Source organism: Culicoides brevitarsis, chromosome 3 (genome assembly GCF_036172545.1).
Source record: "Culicoides brevitarsis isolate CSIRO-B50_1 chromosome 3, AGI_CSIRO_Cbre_v1, whole genome shotgun sequence".
Taxonomy (NCBI): Eukaryota; Metazoa; Arthropoda; class Insecta; order Diptera; family Ceratopogonidae; genus Culicoides; species Culicoides brevitarsis.
In genome coordinates, this window is record NC_087087.1 from 21,146,326 (window position 1) to 21,162,130 (window position 15,805).

General features: G+C 27.0%; 3 protein-coding genes across 3 annotated transcripts; 1 reads left to right on the plus strand and 2 right to left on the minus strand.

Moving 5' to 3' along the window:
* The first annotated feature begins 238 nt into the window (after positions 1-238).
* LOC134834329 (sarcalumenin) lies at positions 239-6,428 on the plus strand. The gene is made up of 12 exons (XM_063848955.1): positions 239-418; positions 1,243-1,628; positions 1,691-1,787; positions 1,849-1,935; positions 1,987-2,088; positions 2,933-3,004; positions 3,107-3,300; positions 3,354-3,675; positions 3,753-3,925; positions 5,229-5,420; positions 5,476-5,739; positions 5,792-6,428. The coding sequence occupies exons 1-12, from the start codon at positions 361-363 to the stop codon at positions 6,176-6,178; spliced, it is 2,334 nt and encodes a 777-aa protein (XP_063705025.1). The 5' UTR covers positions 239-360; the 3' UTR covers positions 6,179-6,428.
* LOC134834330 (protein BCCIP homolog) lies at positions 6,351-7,445 on the minus strand. Its single transcript, XM_063848956.1, has 3 exons — positions 7,242-7,445; positions 7,050-7,176; positions 6,351-6,984 (listed from the first exon to the last, which is right to left on the minus strand). Exons 1-3 carry the CDS (start codon positions 7,287-7,289, stop codon positions 6,374-6,376), a joined length of 786 nt encoding a protein of 261 aa, XP_063705026.1. The 5' UTR covers positions 7,290-7,445; the 3' UTR covers positions 6,351-6,373.
* A 6,992-nt stretch (positions 7,446-14,437) lies between these two features.
* On the minus strand, positions 14,438-15,547 carry LOC134835315 (uncharacterized). The gene is made up of 2 exons (XM_063850187.1): positions 15,172-15,547; positions 14,438-15,101 (listed from the first exon to the last, which is right to left on the minus strand). The coding sequence occupies exons 1-2, from the start codon at positions 15,545-15,547 to the stop codon at positions 14,545-14,547; spliced, it is 933 nt and encodes a 310-aa protein (XP_063706257.1). The 3' UTR covers positions 14,438-14,544.
* Between the last annotated feature and the right edge of the window lie 258 nt (positions 15,548-15,805).

The window sequence follows — 15,805 nt, forward strand, 5'->3', positions numbered from 1 at the left end:
TTATACATAGTTACATACTTGCTATATTCATGTAAAATTTTAAGAGAGACCTATAGAATCACGTAAAAATATAATGACACAAAATTTACTTTTAACTTAGAAAAATTCTCACTGACGCTGAGAGTGTCTCAAAAAATTTTCTGTTTTGCATACAATATAAATTGACTCACTCGTTGATTTGAGCCAATTTTTGTACGGTTCAAAGCTAGTAGGCGAAAATATCTGTAGCTGAACAGTTCTTAAATTATAATTTTCTATAATATTTAGCATTTAATTTCAAATTCAGCACAATTCAATAATTATCATTTTACTTATACTGTTCTTAATGTGTAAATTTTGATCGAAAATATTAATCCAAGTATGGAAAAAATACGACGATTTGTCAATTTTGTATTGCTTCTAACAGTTTTTTTGACCGGTAGGTTCACTTTATATTTTAATATTTTACGTGCATTTTCTTAGATATTTTTAAGAAAAATACATATAAAATACAGCATTAAAGTTATATAACAGGTGTAATATTATGCAATGTGAAAATGTCTTTTTTTAAATTTCTCTGTTTAATTTTAGATGTGGAATACAATTTTGTTGTATATTAATTTTTTTAAATACATGTGTGTTATGAAAATTTCAATGTGTTTTTTCGAAGCATTATAAAATTTATTCGAAAATGAGTTCAATAATTCGTTGCTAATTTAAAATTGAATTTTTATTTCAAATATTGTTTTTATTACTTGAATTAATTCTCTAATTTTTGAAAATGCGACAACCTTTAAGAATTTATCTAAAACTTCTGAAACTCGGTTGAAATAATAGGCAACTAATTTTCGTTTGACTGTAGTTGATCAAATTATTTTTACATTAGAATCGGTTCTCATCTAGATTTTTGTCTAAATTTTCAAACTAGAAAATTGAAAATTATTGACTATAACTGAGCTTTGACCAAGTTCTGTATACAAAATCGAGATAAAAGAAATCTGCACTAATTTTTAAAAATTGTCCATCAAAAACAAACACATGTCAAATATTTTGGTCCTCTATCATTTCTAATGGGTTTCAGAAATGTTGAAGCAAATCGGAAAATTTGTCTCACTGTGATATTGACTACTAATCTTTTAGTATGTTACAATGTTTTTGAAGGACAATTTAAAAATAGAATTCATATGAAAATAATTTAAAATGAAATGAGAAAAAAATTAAATTAACTCTGCTGATGTACATATACATATTATTTTGTTTTAGGGATATGTGTGGCAGAAGATCTTCCTTTAGAAAATCAATGTCAGCCCTTTATTGAAAAAGCAATAAACGATTTAAAAAAGGAAAATGATGAAACCGCTTCTATAGAGAATGATTCAAATACAAATATAATTCCCAATTTATCTTCAGAATCGCTTGAAAATCAAGTTTCAGCAGAATCGATTAACTTAGAAGAAAATGATTTCGATTCTGACGAAAATAATACAGAACAAAAAAACAAGTCATCAGATAAAAGTACGGATGAGGAGGGCGACGACGAAGAAGGAAATGTAAGCGAAAATTCTGTACCTGAAAATTCTAACGAAAATAATGATGATGACGATAAAAAAGAAAAACATAATGAAGTATCGAACGAAAATTCTGATGATGTAATTTTTATTTAGATTTAGAAATTTCAAATTAGTTTTTTGTAATAATAATTATTATTTAGGCAGATGACAATGACAATGAAAATTCTAATACTGAAAACGTCAGTGAAATTGTGTCTTCTGAAAACAATCAAGAAAAATTAAACACTGAAGAAACAGGTTGAGCAAAAAAAATATATATAAAATAAAAGAGTTTAACAAATGTTGAATTAATTTTTAGAATCTGCTGAGACAGAATCAAACAAAATATCAGTAGAAGATGAAGATAATCATTCTAATGAGGTAGAACATTTATCATTGGAGGAAGGTAGATATGTACATATACTTTTAACTATAAATAACATGTTGATTTTTAAAGATAAAGAATCTACTGAGGAAATAGGCGAAAAAAATGACTTGAAAAACTCATCTAAAGAGAACTCAGAAGCTAATGAAATTGATGAAGGAACAAATGAAGAAGGTATGTATATATCTGCGGTGATTAAATTTAAATTTTTTCGGTACAAAGTATATGGAGAGTTTGATTTGTACATTTTGCAATTTTAGTTTTAATCTAGAAAAATATATTTTGTTTCGGTATTGTTCTTCTTTTCTCATACCACTTAAAAAAAATAAATAATAAATATCACAAAAATAACATTCAGGAACAAAAGTATTCTCTTTAGCTTTCTGCAGTTTTAATGTATGTATTTCAATGTGTATTTTCAATGCGATTCATGAAAAAATAATAAATTTACTTTTTTTGACATTTCAAGCGTTTTTTCAACACATGCCTAGAATACATTTAATGACATTTTTTTAGTGGTGTAATGTATTTAGAATTTTTACTTTTTTTTTCAATATTTTGGCCAAAAATCTCTGGAAATTTGTATATTTTGAAACATAATTAGCTGAATACTTTTCTAGAAATGTGTCAAATAGCTTGCCATTATGTAGACAATTTTCTCTACTAAATGTGTTACATTTTACATTTATAACGAATTTTCATTGGTTATAATTAAAAAAAAAAAATTATTTTCATATAAAAAAAAATCATACAAACTTCCAAGACTTGTAGAAAAAAAAATCTAATCTGTAACGTATAGGAAAAAATCGTTAAGGTCTTCTATCAACCTGGCGAAGGATTTCTTTGCAGATTATAAAAAAAAAATATTTTTCACTAAATAGTAATTTTTACTAAAATATACAAAAATATTTCATAAAATCAATAAATAAGAACATGAAAAAGTTAGAAACTTAAAGAATAATAACATTGTAATAGAAATTAAAAGTTGTTGATAACATTTTTTTTAAAATTATTTCAGTATCACAAGAAAACACATCTTTAGAGGACCAAAAAACTGAAGAAACAGATGAAGAAGAAAGTCAACAAAAAGGTTTGAACTTTATTTCATATCTGATCATGATTTGATAACACTTTATTTTAGATTTTATTTCTAGACTTTATTTAACATTTCCTATGTTCCCTATATTTATAGAAACATTATACGAAGTAGAAAATAGCGAAGAAGCATCGGTAAACAATATCATTGAACATGAAAATGACAAATCAGATGAAAAAAGCAAAGAAATACCAGAGGAACAAGATAATACAGAAAGTGAAATAGATACCGACGAAAACTCTGATACGGAAACCTCAACCGATGATCATCCAGAAGAAGATCTCCTATTGGTAATAAATTTTAGGATCCAAAGAGATTTACATACTTCATTTATCTTTTTTAGGAGTTTAACGTCCCAACAAATTTAAGAGATCGTTCTCATATTTCTGAGATTTTACACCTTGATAAACATTCATCTGATATTGAGATAGCTGTCGATAAGGCAGCTGATATTGTTTTGCACGATCTGAAACGTATTTATGATAATGCTATTAAACCATTAGAAACAGTATATAAATATCGCGATCTTAGCAATCGTCATTTTGGTGATCCAGAAATATTTTCGAAGCCCTTAGTACTTTTGATGGGTCCTTGGAGTGGAGGCAAATCAACAATATTGAATTATTTGTCTGGAAATGAGTACACTGAACACTCCATACGTAGTGGTAAAATAAAGATATACATACATAGAATAAGAAAAAATATATTTTTATACTATGATAAATATATGTATTAATCGTAGGTGCCGAGCCTTCACCAGCATACTTCAATATATTAATGTACGGTGATGAAACAGAAGAACTAGATGGAACTCAATTGGCAGCTGACTGGACTTTTTCAGGTTTACAAAAGTTCGGTCAAGGAATGATAGACCGATTACACGGAATTAAGTTGAAAAACGAACTTTTGAAAAAGGTATTTTTTGAATATCATAGATTGTAATTATCATATCTTATTAAGGCCATTAAATTTAATTATTTCAATTTTTGTCACCCCCCCCTCCGATTTTGCCGAAAAAATTCAGGAGGAAAAAACAATTATTTAGAAAATATAGAGAAAGTAGTCGTCTAAAAACGACATGATACCGCATTTCGATATTACATATTACGCTTTTTTGTACTCCTCACTTCACATTTTCGTACTCCTCATAACCCTTTCACGATTTCATACACCTCACAACCATGAAAATTTTGGGGCACACCGGAACACACACACGGACGACAAGTCGAGTTTAATACCGCATTTTTCTTCGAAATGCGGTAAAAAAGGAAAATTTTTGACATTTTTTGGTACTTTTTGATTGAAAAACGATAATAATGTCGAGTAAACATTAAAACTATATTAGATATGAACTTAACTTGCTTTAAAAACGCATTATCTATCGAAAATTTGATGAAAAATTTTTGAGACACGTGACCAAATTTTTTATTTCTTAAGGCAAGTACAATTCCAAAAAATGTTTCACATGTCCTCCCTCCTAACTTTTTCCGAAAATCTAAGGAGGGAATAATGGAATAATGATAATGGTTTTGAAATATTTTTACCTTCAAAACATACGAAAAATGACAAAAAATTATCAAAAATTGGTTGAAATCTATAAATTTTGTTATATTTTGCAATTTTTCAAAGGGTTAGACTAATTTTCGGAGAAAAGAATTAAAAAATTTATAATTTGGAATTTGCCAAAAAATTTTAAATTTCAAAAAAGTCGTTAAATTTTTTTTTTAAATTTTAAAAAATTTTTTTGTTTCCAAAATTGTCCAAATGTTAAAATAAAAAATTTAAAATGTCTTTAAAGCACACAATTGAATATTAAAACTATTTAAAAATAGTGAAAAAGATGGGAAAATCATTAAAATCATTGTTTTCCATTATCATTATTTATTACTCCCACCTCCTTACTTTTTAAGGTTCAAAATAATGTGAAAGATTTTTTGAAATTGTACTTGCCTAAATTTTTATTTTGTGAAATTTTATTAAAATTTTGACTTTATAAATTTAATTTCTCAAATAACTAAGAAATATTAAATTAAAAAGTTTTGTACAACAATTTGGAATGATAAGAGTTTCAAAAATATTTTTTTGTAGATGAGGAATTTCCAAAAATTTTCCGAAATGATTTTGACTTTTATTTATTACAAATTTCGTTTTATTTATTACAAAATTTATTTTATTTTTTTAAACTCTGAGTTTAACACATGTTATTATTCAATTACAGATAAACATTGTTGAGATTCCAGGATTATTGGAAGTCCGAAAACAAGTATCTCGCCTATTTCCTTTTAATGACGCATGTCAATGGTTCATTGACCGAGCTGATATGATATTTCTAGTATATGATCCTTCAAAGCTAGATGTAGGACCTGAAACAGAAGCTATTTTAGATCAACTGAAAGGACGTGAATACCAGGTAATTCATTTTAATTTACTGTTCCTTTTTATTTCTGAATATTTTAATTTATTAGACTAGGATATTACTTAACAAGGCGGACACTGTTAAGCCTGAAGAGCTGCTAAGGGTACAATCCGCTTTGATTTGGAATATCTCTCCGTTAATGTCATCTGCTCATCCACCAACGCTTTATACAGTCTCCCTATGGTCTCATCCTTATAAAGATGGATCACCAGTAAGGCTTTTGCAAGCACAAGAGCGAGCTTTATTAAAGGACCTTCAGGGTGCTATCGAAAAGCGAATTGAAAACAAAATTGCAAGCGCCCGTCGTTTTGCGGTAACTCTTTCTAAATTATCTTTTATGCACAACGAAAAACATTTTTTTTTAGGTACGCATTCGCAATCATGCGAAAATGATTGACTGCTATTTGACTACATACTACAATCACAAAACTTTATTTGGAAACAAAAAACAAATATCGGATCATATTATTGAGAATCCGTCTCACTATCATATTTATGAAGGACTTTCAACTTTGACTAATATATCACGCTATGATTTACCAAATGAAGATGCTTATAGAGACTTTTTCAAGTTGAATCCTCTTTATAGTTTTAAAAGATTAGCGGAAACTTGCACCTATTTTAGAGGATGTCCCATCAATCAACTTGATATTGCGATTTCTTATCAATTACCAGAATTAGTTGGAAAATATAAGAAAATTTTGGAACAAGAATTGACTAAAATTACTAAAGATCACGTTACGGAAGATTAAAACAGTTTATTGGACACAAAAATAAATCAGCTGATTCGATAAATATAGTTGATTTTTTTATTATTGTTTTAGATATTCATTTATTTTCGTTGTTTTAATTTTTTTCTACTTAGAAAGAGGCGTAGTAGTTTCTCATGGGCAAAGGTAGTTCAATGTAAAAAAAAAAAAAAAATACATTAAATATAATTTTTCTGTTTATTTTAGAAAATTTTTCAATGATTTTGTCATATCAGACAGTTTTTTAGCATCAATTAAAGAAACTTTTCTAAAGGGAATTAATTTTAAGTCTTCTTCTTCCCAATTTCCGCTATCAGCCTCTTTTTCTACAGAATAATCGAATGAAGCAATAATAAATGGAGCGAAACATTCTTCTTCTAAGTTAGATAATATATCCTCAACAAGTTTGCCATTCCCATCGACTTTGCGGTAAAACTTACTTATTAAAATGAGTGAAGAAAAATCAAAAGGTTTATTTTTAGATATAGCTTGATTCATTTCTGCGTCTAAGCTTTCAAAAAGAGGTAACGAAATTTGTGCTGGGATATTAACAAACCGTTCATTAATCAATAATCCTGCTTTCTGACCTTCCAGAGCCCCCTTAAAAATGTTAAGAATATGGTCGTCCGAATTATTTTCTGCTTTTTCTAGCAGAAATCCAGTTATTTGTTCTAAACAGGATAGTGTTAAATTATTTTCAAGACTAACGATAGTTGTTATTCCAAATATTAAATTAGGATCTTCATCTTCACTTAAATCTTCGTCATCATCATAACATTGTTTAATAACACTTCCTATGTAATTTTGTCCTAAAAAACAAATACTGTTTGTAAATTCTTGTATTTATAGGAAAAGGGGTTTTGATTATATTTACCAATTATAATGTCAGCCAATTCTGTTAAATTTATATGCGCTTTTAAAAATAATTGAAGCAATAATTGCTTAATACCATCTGCATCTTGAGATGTCGCGGTACTGCCTTCAAAGTTGACATTTATTTCCTAAAATATATTTTATAACATTCATGCACTATTAAAAATATAAGTTTATGCATGGCATTGCTAACCTCATTTTCATTGTTAAGTGAATCAATCTTCTTTTTCTTGGAAGACATGTTATATTTATATTTATATATTATATTTATATAGAAAATATATTTAGCAACTTATTAAACTAAAAGATATGTGAATAAACTAGTATAACTTTTTAGTTAGTGTGTAATTAAATACTCAAAATGAAAAGTAACTTCGCTACTATTATTGTTTGAACGGTGTTGTCAGAATGAATAAATGACAGTTTTACTAATTCAAGCAAAGAAATTTAAATTCTTTGTAAGTAAATAAAAGTGTTGCCAAATATTTTTATTTATATGTGGTGCATTCCATTCTAAAAAAATACCAAAATCACGGTTTTGCTTTTTCCATTACACATCCATAGAACTGAAAAACTGGATAGTTTATCGTAATGTCCATCAAAATAGAAGAAACTTTCCTTTGGCGAAATTTTTTTCTCCTTATGTTTTCAAAACTTTATGACAGTTTTAAATATTTTTTATCGCAAAAATTCCGTGTAGCGAAAAAAAGGTCAACATTTCAAGTTTATTACTTCAACAATTACTTCACCAGGATTTTTTGTCGGGTCGAGTACATCAATCTATGTACTCTTTCTATGGTTGGAAACGAACTGTTTGGTCAGAAAGGCTAAAAATGTGGCATTTTTGTGTTTTATTTATTTTTTTTTTTTTTTTTGAAAAGGGGAGACAATTTGAGTGTTTTGTGTCACAGAAAAGGACGAAGGCCGACCTTGCTTATTTGAATGAAAATTTTAACAAAGAGAATTAAATTAATAAATAATAAAAAAATAAAAATAAAATTAATAAAAAAATAATAATAAAAAAATTTTAACATTTTTGTAGTTCTTAAAAATTATCTTTTTTTTTTGTTTTGTTATTTTAATATTCTAGAACATGTGTTTGTTAAATCAACGAAGCCAGTATCAATTTTTTTTTATCAAATATTTATTTCAAAAACTATACTACAACTCTTTTTGTTTCTTTAAATAAGAATATAGTAACATCTGAGATAAATTGATGTCTATTTTTACATCATTGAACTTAAGTTTGCTACGTCGTCAAGATAGTGTCATTGAACTTTGGGTTCAATGACAAGCAATTGACCTACTTGCGTGGTAACTTTTTTCTTTCACTTGTTCTATATTACTAACTTTGAACCAAAATGTTAAGTAAAGGATCATCTAATTATTCAATTGAAGAGGTAATAAAGAAGAGTTAAATAGTATGAAATGTATGAGCTCAATACTAAAAAAATATGCCTTTTAATCGCTGGTTGGAAAAAATTATTTGAAAACGGTTCATCCTAGTATTCACATAATATAGTTTCGAATGTTTACTATTGATAAATATGTGTATGTGGTGTTAATAAACTAAACAGCTGACTCAAATCAATATGTTTGATACATGCTCAACTGTTTGTTTTATTCGTTTAATACATATATGTATTTTCAAAATGTATGTATGTGTATTTTCCGTGACTTTCTATTTACACAGCACTCGATATATAGCAAGTCGTATTGATGTATAGAAAATTGTAATGCATATTAATCTATACAATCCAATACGATTCTCCATATCATATATGATTTTAAATATTTTATACTAACGACTATTATTATGTAAGAAAATTGAGATATAAGAATAAGGAAATCAAACTTATTTTCCAACCTTGTTATAGTCACATAAACAAAATAATATATATGACTTAAATATTGTATTTAAGAGTGTTTATTCATTTTTTTGTTTTCTAAGTTTATGCTCACGTGGAAACATTAATAAAACAAAAACTTTTTTTTTTCTTTTAATTGTGGAAGTTAAATTATGTTATCCTGGAAATCAAAAAAAAAATTAGGTAATTCTCATTATTTTTGCAAAAAAAAAAAAAATAAATAAATATAATAAAAAACTTCTTTGTCAACGTTTAAAGTAAATCAATTCAAAAGTATAATATACGTTCCACATTCTTATGCATACCATCCATATATATATAATAGTAAACGATCAACGTGAAGAATTTCCATTTATTACTTACATTACGTTTATATTATTATATGATTATACAGTGAACATAAAACTGAGTGCGCGAAACTCATATGAATGTTGAGGACAAGGTGAATGGCCAAAAGTGACCTACTAACCATCCATCTGAGTGCAATCACCTTATCTTACTCAGTAGTAAAGTATAAATACAACAATGTGTGTTCTCTGGTTTTTCTACTGTATAATACCTACTTAGTTTTTGATGATTTTGTTCAGCTTGTGTTTGATACGTTGTTTAAAAAGCATTCAACAAAGAATGTCAAAAAAACTTAGTCCGACTTATTTGATGAATACAATACATATAATATTAATCAATTGTCCGAATGTTAAGGACATCAATCAACTTTAATATTTTAGCCATCTTTTGTCATATGCCATGTGGACACTTCATTTTTTTTATTTTTGGTCACAACTAAATGCAGGAATTAGGGTTTATCCTATTCATAGAGTAGACATATTTAAATGAAAGTAAAGGTTTAGTAAGCGATCTCAGAATATTCTATGCATTTCATTATTTTTTTGTGTATGAAATAATCAAACACCTTTGAAAAATACTTGTACTTTTTAAAAAATATAATAATATAACTTTCACATCTGTACTTTGTAAAAATTGATAATGTGAAAAATTTCTGTCCGGCTTCCGTTTCTATTTTTTATTAATATTTAATGACAGCTTGGGAATAATATATATTGATCTTTTGTACTAACATAAACGCAAGAAACATGCTGAAAGTAAAATGCGGTCTCCGCAAGTTTTTTTTTTCATTGTTTCACAGTAGAAACAACGGTTCTTAAATATCCAGATGTTGATGTTCTAATAGAACCCAGGCGATCATTTCCTGGTTTTTTTCACTAAATTACTGTTATGCAAACATAAAAAATCAAGAGCATTCGATGTGATCGACATTTGGTGTTTTGAAAGAATTTGGTTTGCAACAAAAGAAAAAAAAAGCGGAAACTTTTTTTCTTATTGGTTCTTGATTTATAGAAAAAAATGAAATGCTTGACACGCGCTTGAAAGTGAAAAAACTTTTAGTTTTATTCTATAAAAAAACATCCCTTTCTGGCGGAACACATGTGATGTTTTTTTTTGTTAAATTGATCAAAGCACAAAATAAAAAAAAACATTACAAATTAGGTAAGATTTTTTATTTTCATTTTTATGACATTATACTATGAAACAAAATGTTTTACTTGATATCCAAATTTATGAGAGTTTATAAAATAAATAATATACAAAAATGGTTGTAAAAATAAACAAGATACTGCAAAAACATTGCTCATATTTTGCTTTGTATAAAGCTGCATATAGAAACCAGGAAGTAAATTTCTCTTTTTCATGAAGTGTAAAAATGTCGTATATGTAGTAGAGTGACTACTTGGTATTTATAAGAAAATCCAATCGAGTGATTAACAAATGAGGGCATAAAACATATTCTACATTTCTTTAGCAAAATTCTCTGCAGCTTTCACATACAAATAATTACATAAAAAGTTCTATACATTACAAAAGTAGGTTAACCGTTAGGTTATTTTAAATAAGAATAAAAGTTACATTAAAATTTGCATGCTCTCCTCAACCACAGTGTCTTATACAATTCTTCTTTGTAAACCATTTTCTCAGCGCTACGTGAAATTTATAAAATATAACCAAGCGTCAGCCAACTTTTTGATGATTTGTCATATAAAATATGATGTTTTATTCTATGTGTATCGGTTATCATTAAGATTGTATATAACATTTATTTTTCAGTGTTTTTTAAAGTACCTAACTCAATCGTACAAATATACAATATAACAAAAATATACAGGAAATTTATTTGTGGTAGTAGATTATAATAAAGTTTTCCTCATGATAATATGTTTACAAAATTCAACATTATGTTCTATAAGTTAAACATAAATAAAATAATTTTTCAATAAGACATATATTTGCGAAATTAAAAAAAAAGAAAGAAAACACACGTGTAAAAATGCGCTAGAGCCAATCTTTCTATATATGAGCACTTTTCTCAATCCGTCAAACGTACCTACAGAGTTTGCTACACTCTTCTGTGAACTTGTATTTAATTTACTTTTCGCATGTGTTTGTAACTGAGTGGTGTTGTGATACGTGACGTAGACTGAAGATATTTGATTTAAATGTGTGTTTGTGTATAATAGGTATGTGAATGACACTGTGCTGTGAGATTTAAAGCTTCCGTCTAAGCGATTATCTATTCACTGTTGCGAAAGAACTTGTAGAGTTAACATCTATATATTATACATGTAGGTATAATATTAGAAGAAAGTTTTATTGATAAAAAAAATATAAAGTTTTATTTTTTTTTACTTGAAACATTGAGTGAAGTGAATATTTTTTGTGCAAACAAATTGTAATCATGGCCCTAGATCCTACAAATACTTATTAGTTATTAATATTTACATCATCATATAAAAACAACTGATATATACATCAAGAGGGTTTGGTCAAATTTCAAAGAAATATCAATATGTGCTCATTAGATCCAACTGGATATTACTGATAGAAAACAACAATTTTATAAAGATAAAACTCATAATATCCAAGTATGATTGCTGTTTATAGGCCTCTCGATCCATCTGGAATTTACTAAATCTTAGATCCTTGTAAAAATTCCTGTAACGACATTATTTACCTGAAAACATGGATATAAGCCAATGCCGAGAAGAGACGTCCAGTTGCAGACGAAGAAGGAAGAAAATATATATCTCACAAAATTAAGTTCTTAAATTGTAATTATTTTCTACTGCATCTTAGTGTTTACAACTTACTAAATATTAATATATACATTTAAAATTATTAAGTTATACTTATCATACTTCAGTAGACTATTCGTTATTTCATTTATTTATTAAAAAAAATATTTTAAAACAAAAAAGACCTAAGTAATTATATTATAATAATTTACAATAAGAATAACATTTTGTAATTTTAATACAAATGCCATTTGATTCTGAAAACAAAATAAATTTTAATTTTTAATAAATTTTTACCAATCTGTCATTTTCTTTCGTGTTTTCATTTAACATATTATATAAGTTATGTCTAATAACATCATTCATCTTTAAATATAGCAAATCACATTGTACTATGACATATTTGGAAAAAGTATATATTTTATTTTTTTTTTATTTGTAATAATATCATGTATGTATTTCTTAAACATATGACTTGGTATCATACAGACCAAAAGTTCAATGAACGCTTTTCCTTAGTTGTATCTCTTTATTTTTTTTTTATATTTAATCGCAGATAGAGACATGTGTTTGTGCAAGAAATTTTGTACTATTTCTATATGAGTATACGATTTTTGAGTGTACTAATGTGAGTGTGACAACGTCGCGTAAGTCTTATTTATTTCCGATATTGATACTTTCGAATCTCAATTAAATTTCTCAGAGTGACTTTCTAAAACTCATATTTTTTTAGATACAATAACTTAAACTTTATTAATATTATTATGTCATGGTAGATGTTTGTGTAGCATACCATATTATTAAGTACAACTTTAAAACCAATTTCTTCACAAAAGGACTAGTTAGAAATAGAAAAAAAATAGAAATACGTTTATTATTATATTTTGAAAATAAATTATTTTAGCAAATGCAAACAATTTAACTTCTTTATGATGGTCACTTTTTTAACAAACACATTTTTTGTGAAATTCAGTAGTGTCTTGTCACTTACATTTATCATGTTTTCTTTTCTACATATTTTCATACTTTTAAGATTTTATACCTTTGAACCAAAGCATGATAGTAATATTCATTATTATTTCAACTTAAATTCCAGTGCTCCGGATTTCACGATTTCATATAATTTGATAAACTTGACAAAAAACATCTAGACATTCGGTGATTAAATATTATTAGGTAATATTAAAAAAAACTATTTACTATTTATGAAATTATAATATTATTTGTATTACTAAGAATTAATTAAAAAAAAAAACAATAAATAGCGATTTGTTCAACCTAAATATAGGATAAAAATTTATGCAACAATCAATGGATACTATAATCATAATTTTATTTTTTAATTTGAATTTATAGTCGAACTTTGGGATAATTGTGTTATTTTCCATCAAATTCTTTCGATTTATGCACATGCAAACCATTCTTTCGTCGTTTTCTTAGAAAATCATAAATTATGCATTTTGAAGATCATTCCTAACAAAAGAATTTTTGATTTATAATATTTTCGATAATATATGTTTCGGCATTTCTAAAATAAATTACAGATGCTCTTCATTTTTTTTTATTCAATTTACACTTACATATGTTTTTGACAAAGTATTGATTTCGGATAAGTAAATTAGCCATTATAACAAATAAACCGCGATTATCTTTGTGATTGCATCTGCTTCCGTTCGCGGACAAAAAAAAATTTATTATTTAAAAATTTTTAACTTAAAAGTATTTGTTTTGGTACTATGTACGTGTAAAAACATGTAAAAAGATACAAGTTTTAATCAAAACTGCATTTTATAACACGTTTGATATTACTGAAAAGTAAGTACCATCAAGGAGACATGACATGTATTTATTTTATAGATTCTCTTAGAACGGGATAACGTAATTTTCATATAATAAGAATAACAAACACTTTTAAATGAAGTTGATCAACTTTGATCATGGTTTAATGTATAATATGTCAATAAGCTTTTTGTGAATTATTAACTCAGTTATTTATTTATGTAAAATTTAATACAGGTTACTATAATGACAAACATATAGAAAATACAATAAAGGGTGTATGACCTTACACTGGAAAATTTATTGAAAAAGGCTTTTTCTGGATTTATCAACATTCTCAAGTTTTGTTTATGTTAGTTTTTTTTTAGAAAGTTGTGTAACGGTTATAATTTTCAAAATATATATCATGCCATCTATACGTAGGAAAGTGTTATTCAGCTTAAAATGGTGTTACATTTTTAATTTCATATCGAATTGTTATTTTTTTTTAATCGTTGAAAATCTGTTTTGCGAAAACATACCTAATTATCGTAATAAAAAAAGATATATAAAAGGATAAATACCTACTTGAAAAATACATTTGATTTGGTAATTGAACAAAAGTTTATTTGGATGAATTATGTACCTTTTTAAATTCAACTAAGAATATTTGATAATAATTTATTATACACTAAGATTTGGTATGGGCAGGTATTGCTCGATATCGATTAACCTTTAAAACAAAGTGATTAAAAATACTTAAAATCGTATCATAAATATTTTAGTATGCATGTGCTGATGTAGAAGAGGATGTACTAGAAGTGGAACTTGTTAACGAGGAAGAAGTTGGCGATGAAGCTAACGGTGCTGAATAGCTGGAATATGAACTTCCTGTTCCTGTGTAAGTGTTACTGGCTAGGTTTGAGCTACTAGATGGATTGTAATAACCACTGTACGCCAAATTGTGTGAGGCTCCTAAATTAGAAGAGTCCCATACACGTGAGTTATAGTTACTGCCTTCCCAGCCATTATTACTAGATTCATACGAAGCGGATGGTGAGCCTGTTGTTGGTGGGATTGGGGCCCCATATTCAGGTTGTGGTGGTTGCATCATTTGCATTGGATTCATTTGCATTGGCATTTTCATACCAATTTTTTTAACTAACTGAGAAACCAAAAACCCTATTACCAATGTCAAGGCTAACTTAGCCATAATATAAGCTTTCATTGCTTTGAAACCTACTAATGCGACAAGGATGGGCATTAGAGCTTTCATTTTTAATTTGAGAAGCAAAAGAACCGGAAAGAGAAGTTTCTTCTTTAAAAGATGACCTCTGCCTATAATAAGAATAACATTTTGTATTGTATTGTTCATATAAAAACATTATCAAACAACATTTTTAATTACCTTCTTGAGTTTCTAAATCCAATCCACTGACAGTGTTATATTTTATTGTTATTCCTTCAAATATCTTGTTCGGCAATTTAACTTTAATTTCATTGGTGGCTAAAATCCTAGCAACTCGATTAAAAATGATTTCATCAATATTTTGCTGAGAAAATGATCGTGATTCTTCTTTGTATCCTAATATTGTATCTAAATATGTCAAAACTTTTTCTTTGAGACAAGCCATTGTATTACTCGGACCAAAACAGTCTGATATAATTGACGATAGCAATTCTTCGTTGTTTTCAATTTTGTCATTGGGTTTATTACTTATAGATGCTGCATACACAGAAGAAGCAAGAAAACCGAATATAAACAAATACGTCAACCGAGACATTTTTAATATTAAAAAATCAATTGAATGAAAAAAAAAACTCTTTGCATTCGAACTTATTCGAAGGCAAGACTGATATGATAAGTAAAATTTATCGCTTCGGAGTTTTATACTGTTACTAATTGTAGCCTTCTATAGCATATGTGTAAGCTGTTATAATATTGGTCAAATTTTAAATGGATAGAAACAAAGAAATTATTTCACTTTGTATTGTGTGTATAATTTTAAAATTTCAAATTTTATTTTTGGATAGAAACAACT

Excerpts from the sequence above, each read along its gene's own strand:
- LOC134835315 (XM_063850187.1), bottom strand. The coding sequence starts at position 15,547 with ATGTCTCGGTTGACGTATTTGTTTATATTCGGTTTTCTTGCTTCTTCT. Across the intron at positions 15,102-15,171 it reads GGATTTAGAAACTCAAGAAG|GCAGAGGTCATCTTTTAAAG; the intron begins GTAATTAAAAAT and ends TTCTTATTATAG.
- LOC134834329 (XM_063848955.1), top strand. The coding sequence starts at position 361 with ATGGAAAAAATACGACGATTTGTCAATTTTGTATTGCTTCTAACAGTT. Across the intron at positions 419-1,242 it reads TCTAACAGTTTTTTTGACCG|GGATATGTGTGGCAGAAGAT; the intron begins GTAGGTTCACTT and ends ATTTTGTTTTAG. Across the intron at positions 2,089-2,932 it reads TGAAGGAACAAATGAAGAAG|TATCACAAGAAAACACATCT; the intron begins GTATGTATATAT and ends AAATTATTTCAG.
- LOC134834330 (XM_063848956.1), bottom strand. The coding sequence starts at position 7,289 with ATGTCTTCCAAGAAAAAGAAGATTGATTCACTTAACAATGAAAATGAG. Across the intron at positions 7,177-7,241 it reads CACTTAACAATGAAAATGAG|GAAATAAATGTCAACTTTGA; the intron begins GTTAGCAATGCC and ends AATATATTTTAG. Across the intron at positions 6,985-7,049 it reads ATTGGCTGACATTATAATTG|GACAAAATTACATAGGAAGT; the intron begins GTAAATATAATC and ends TTTGTTTTTTAG.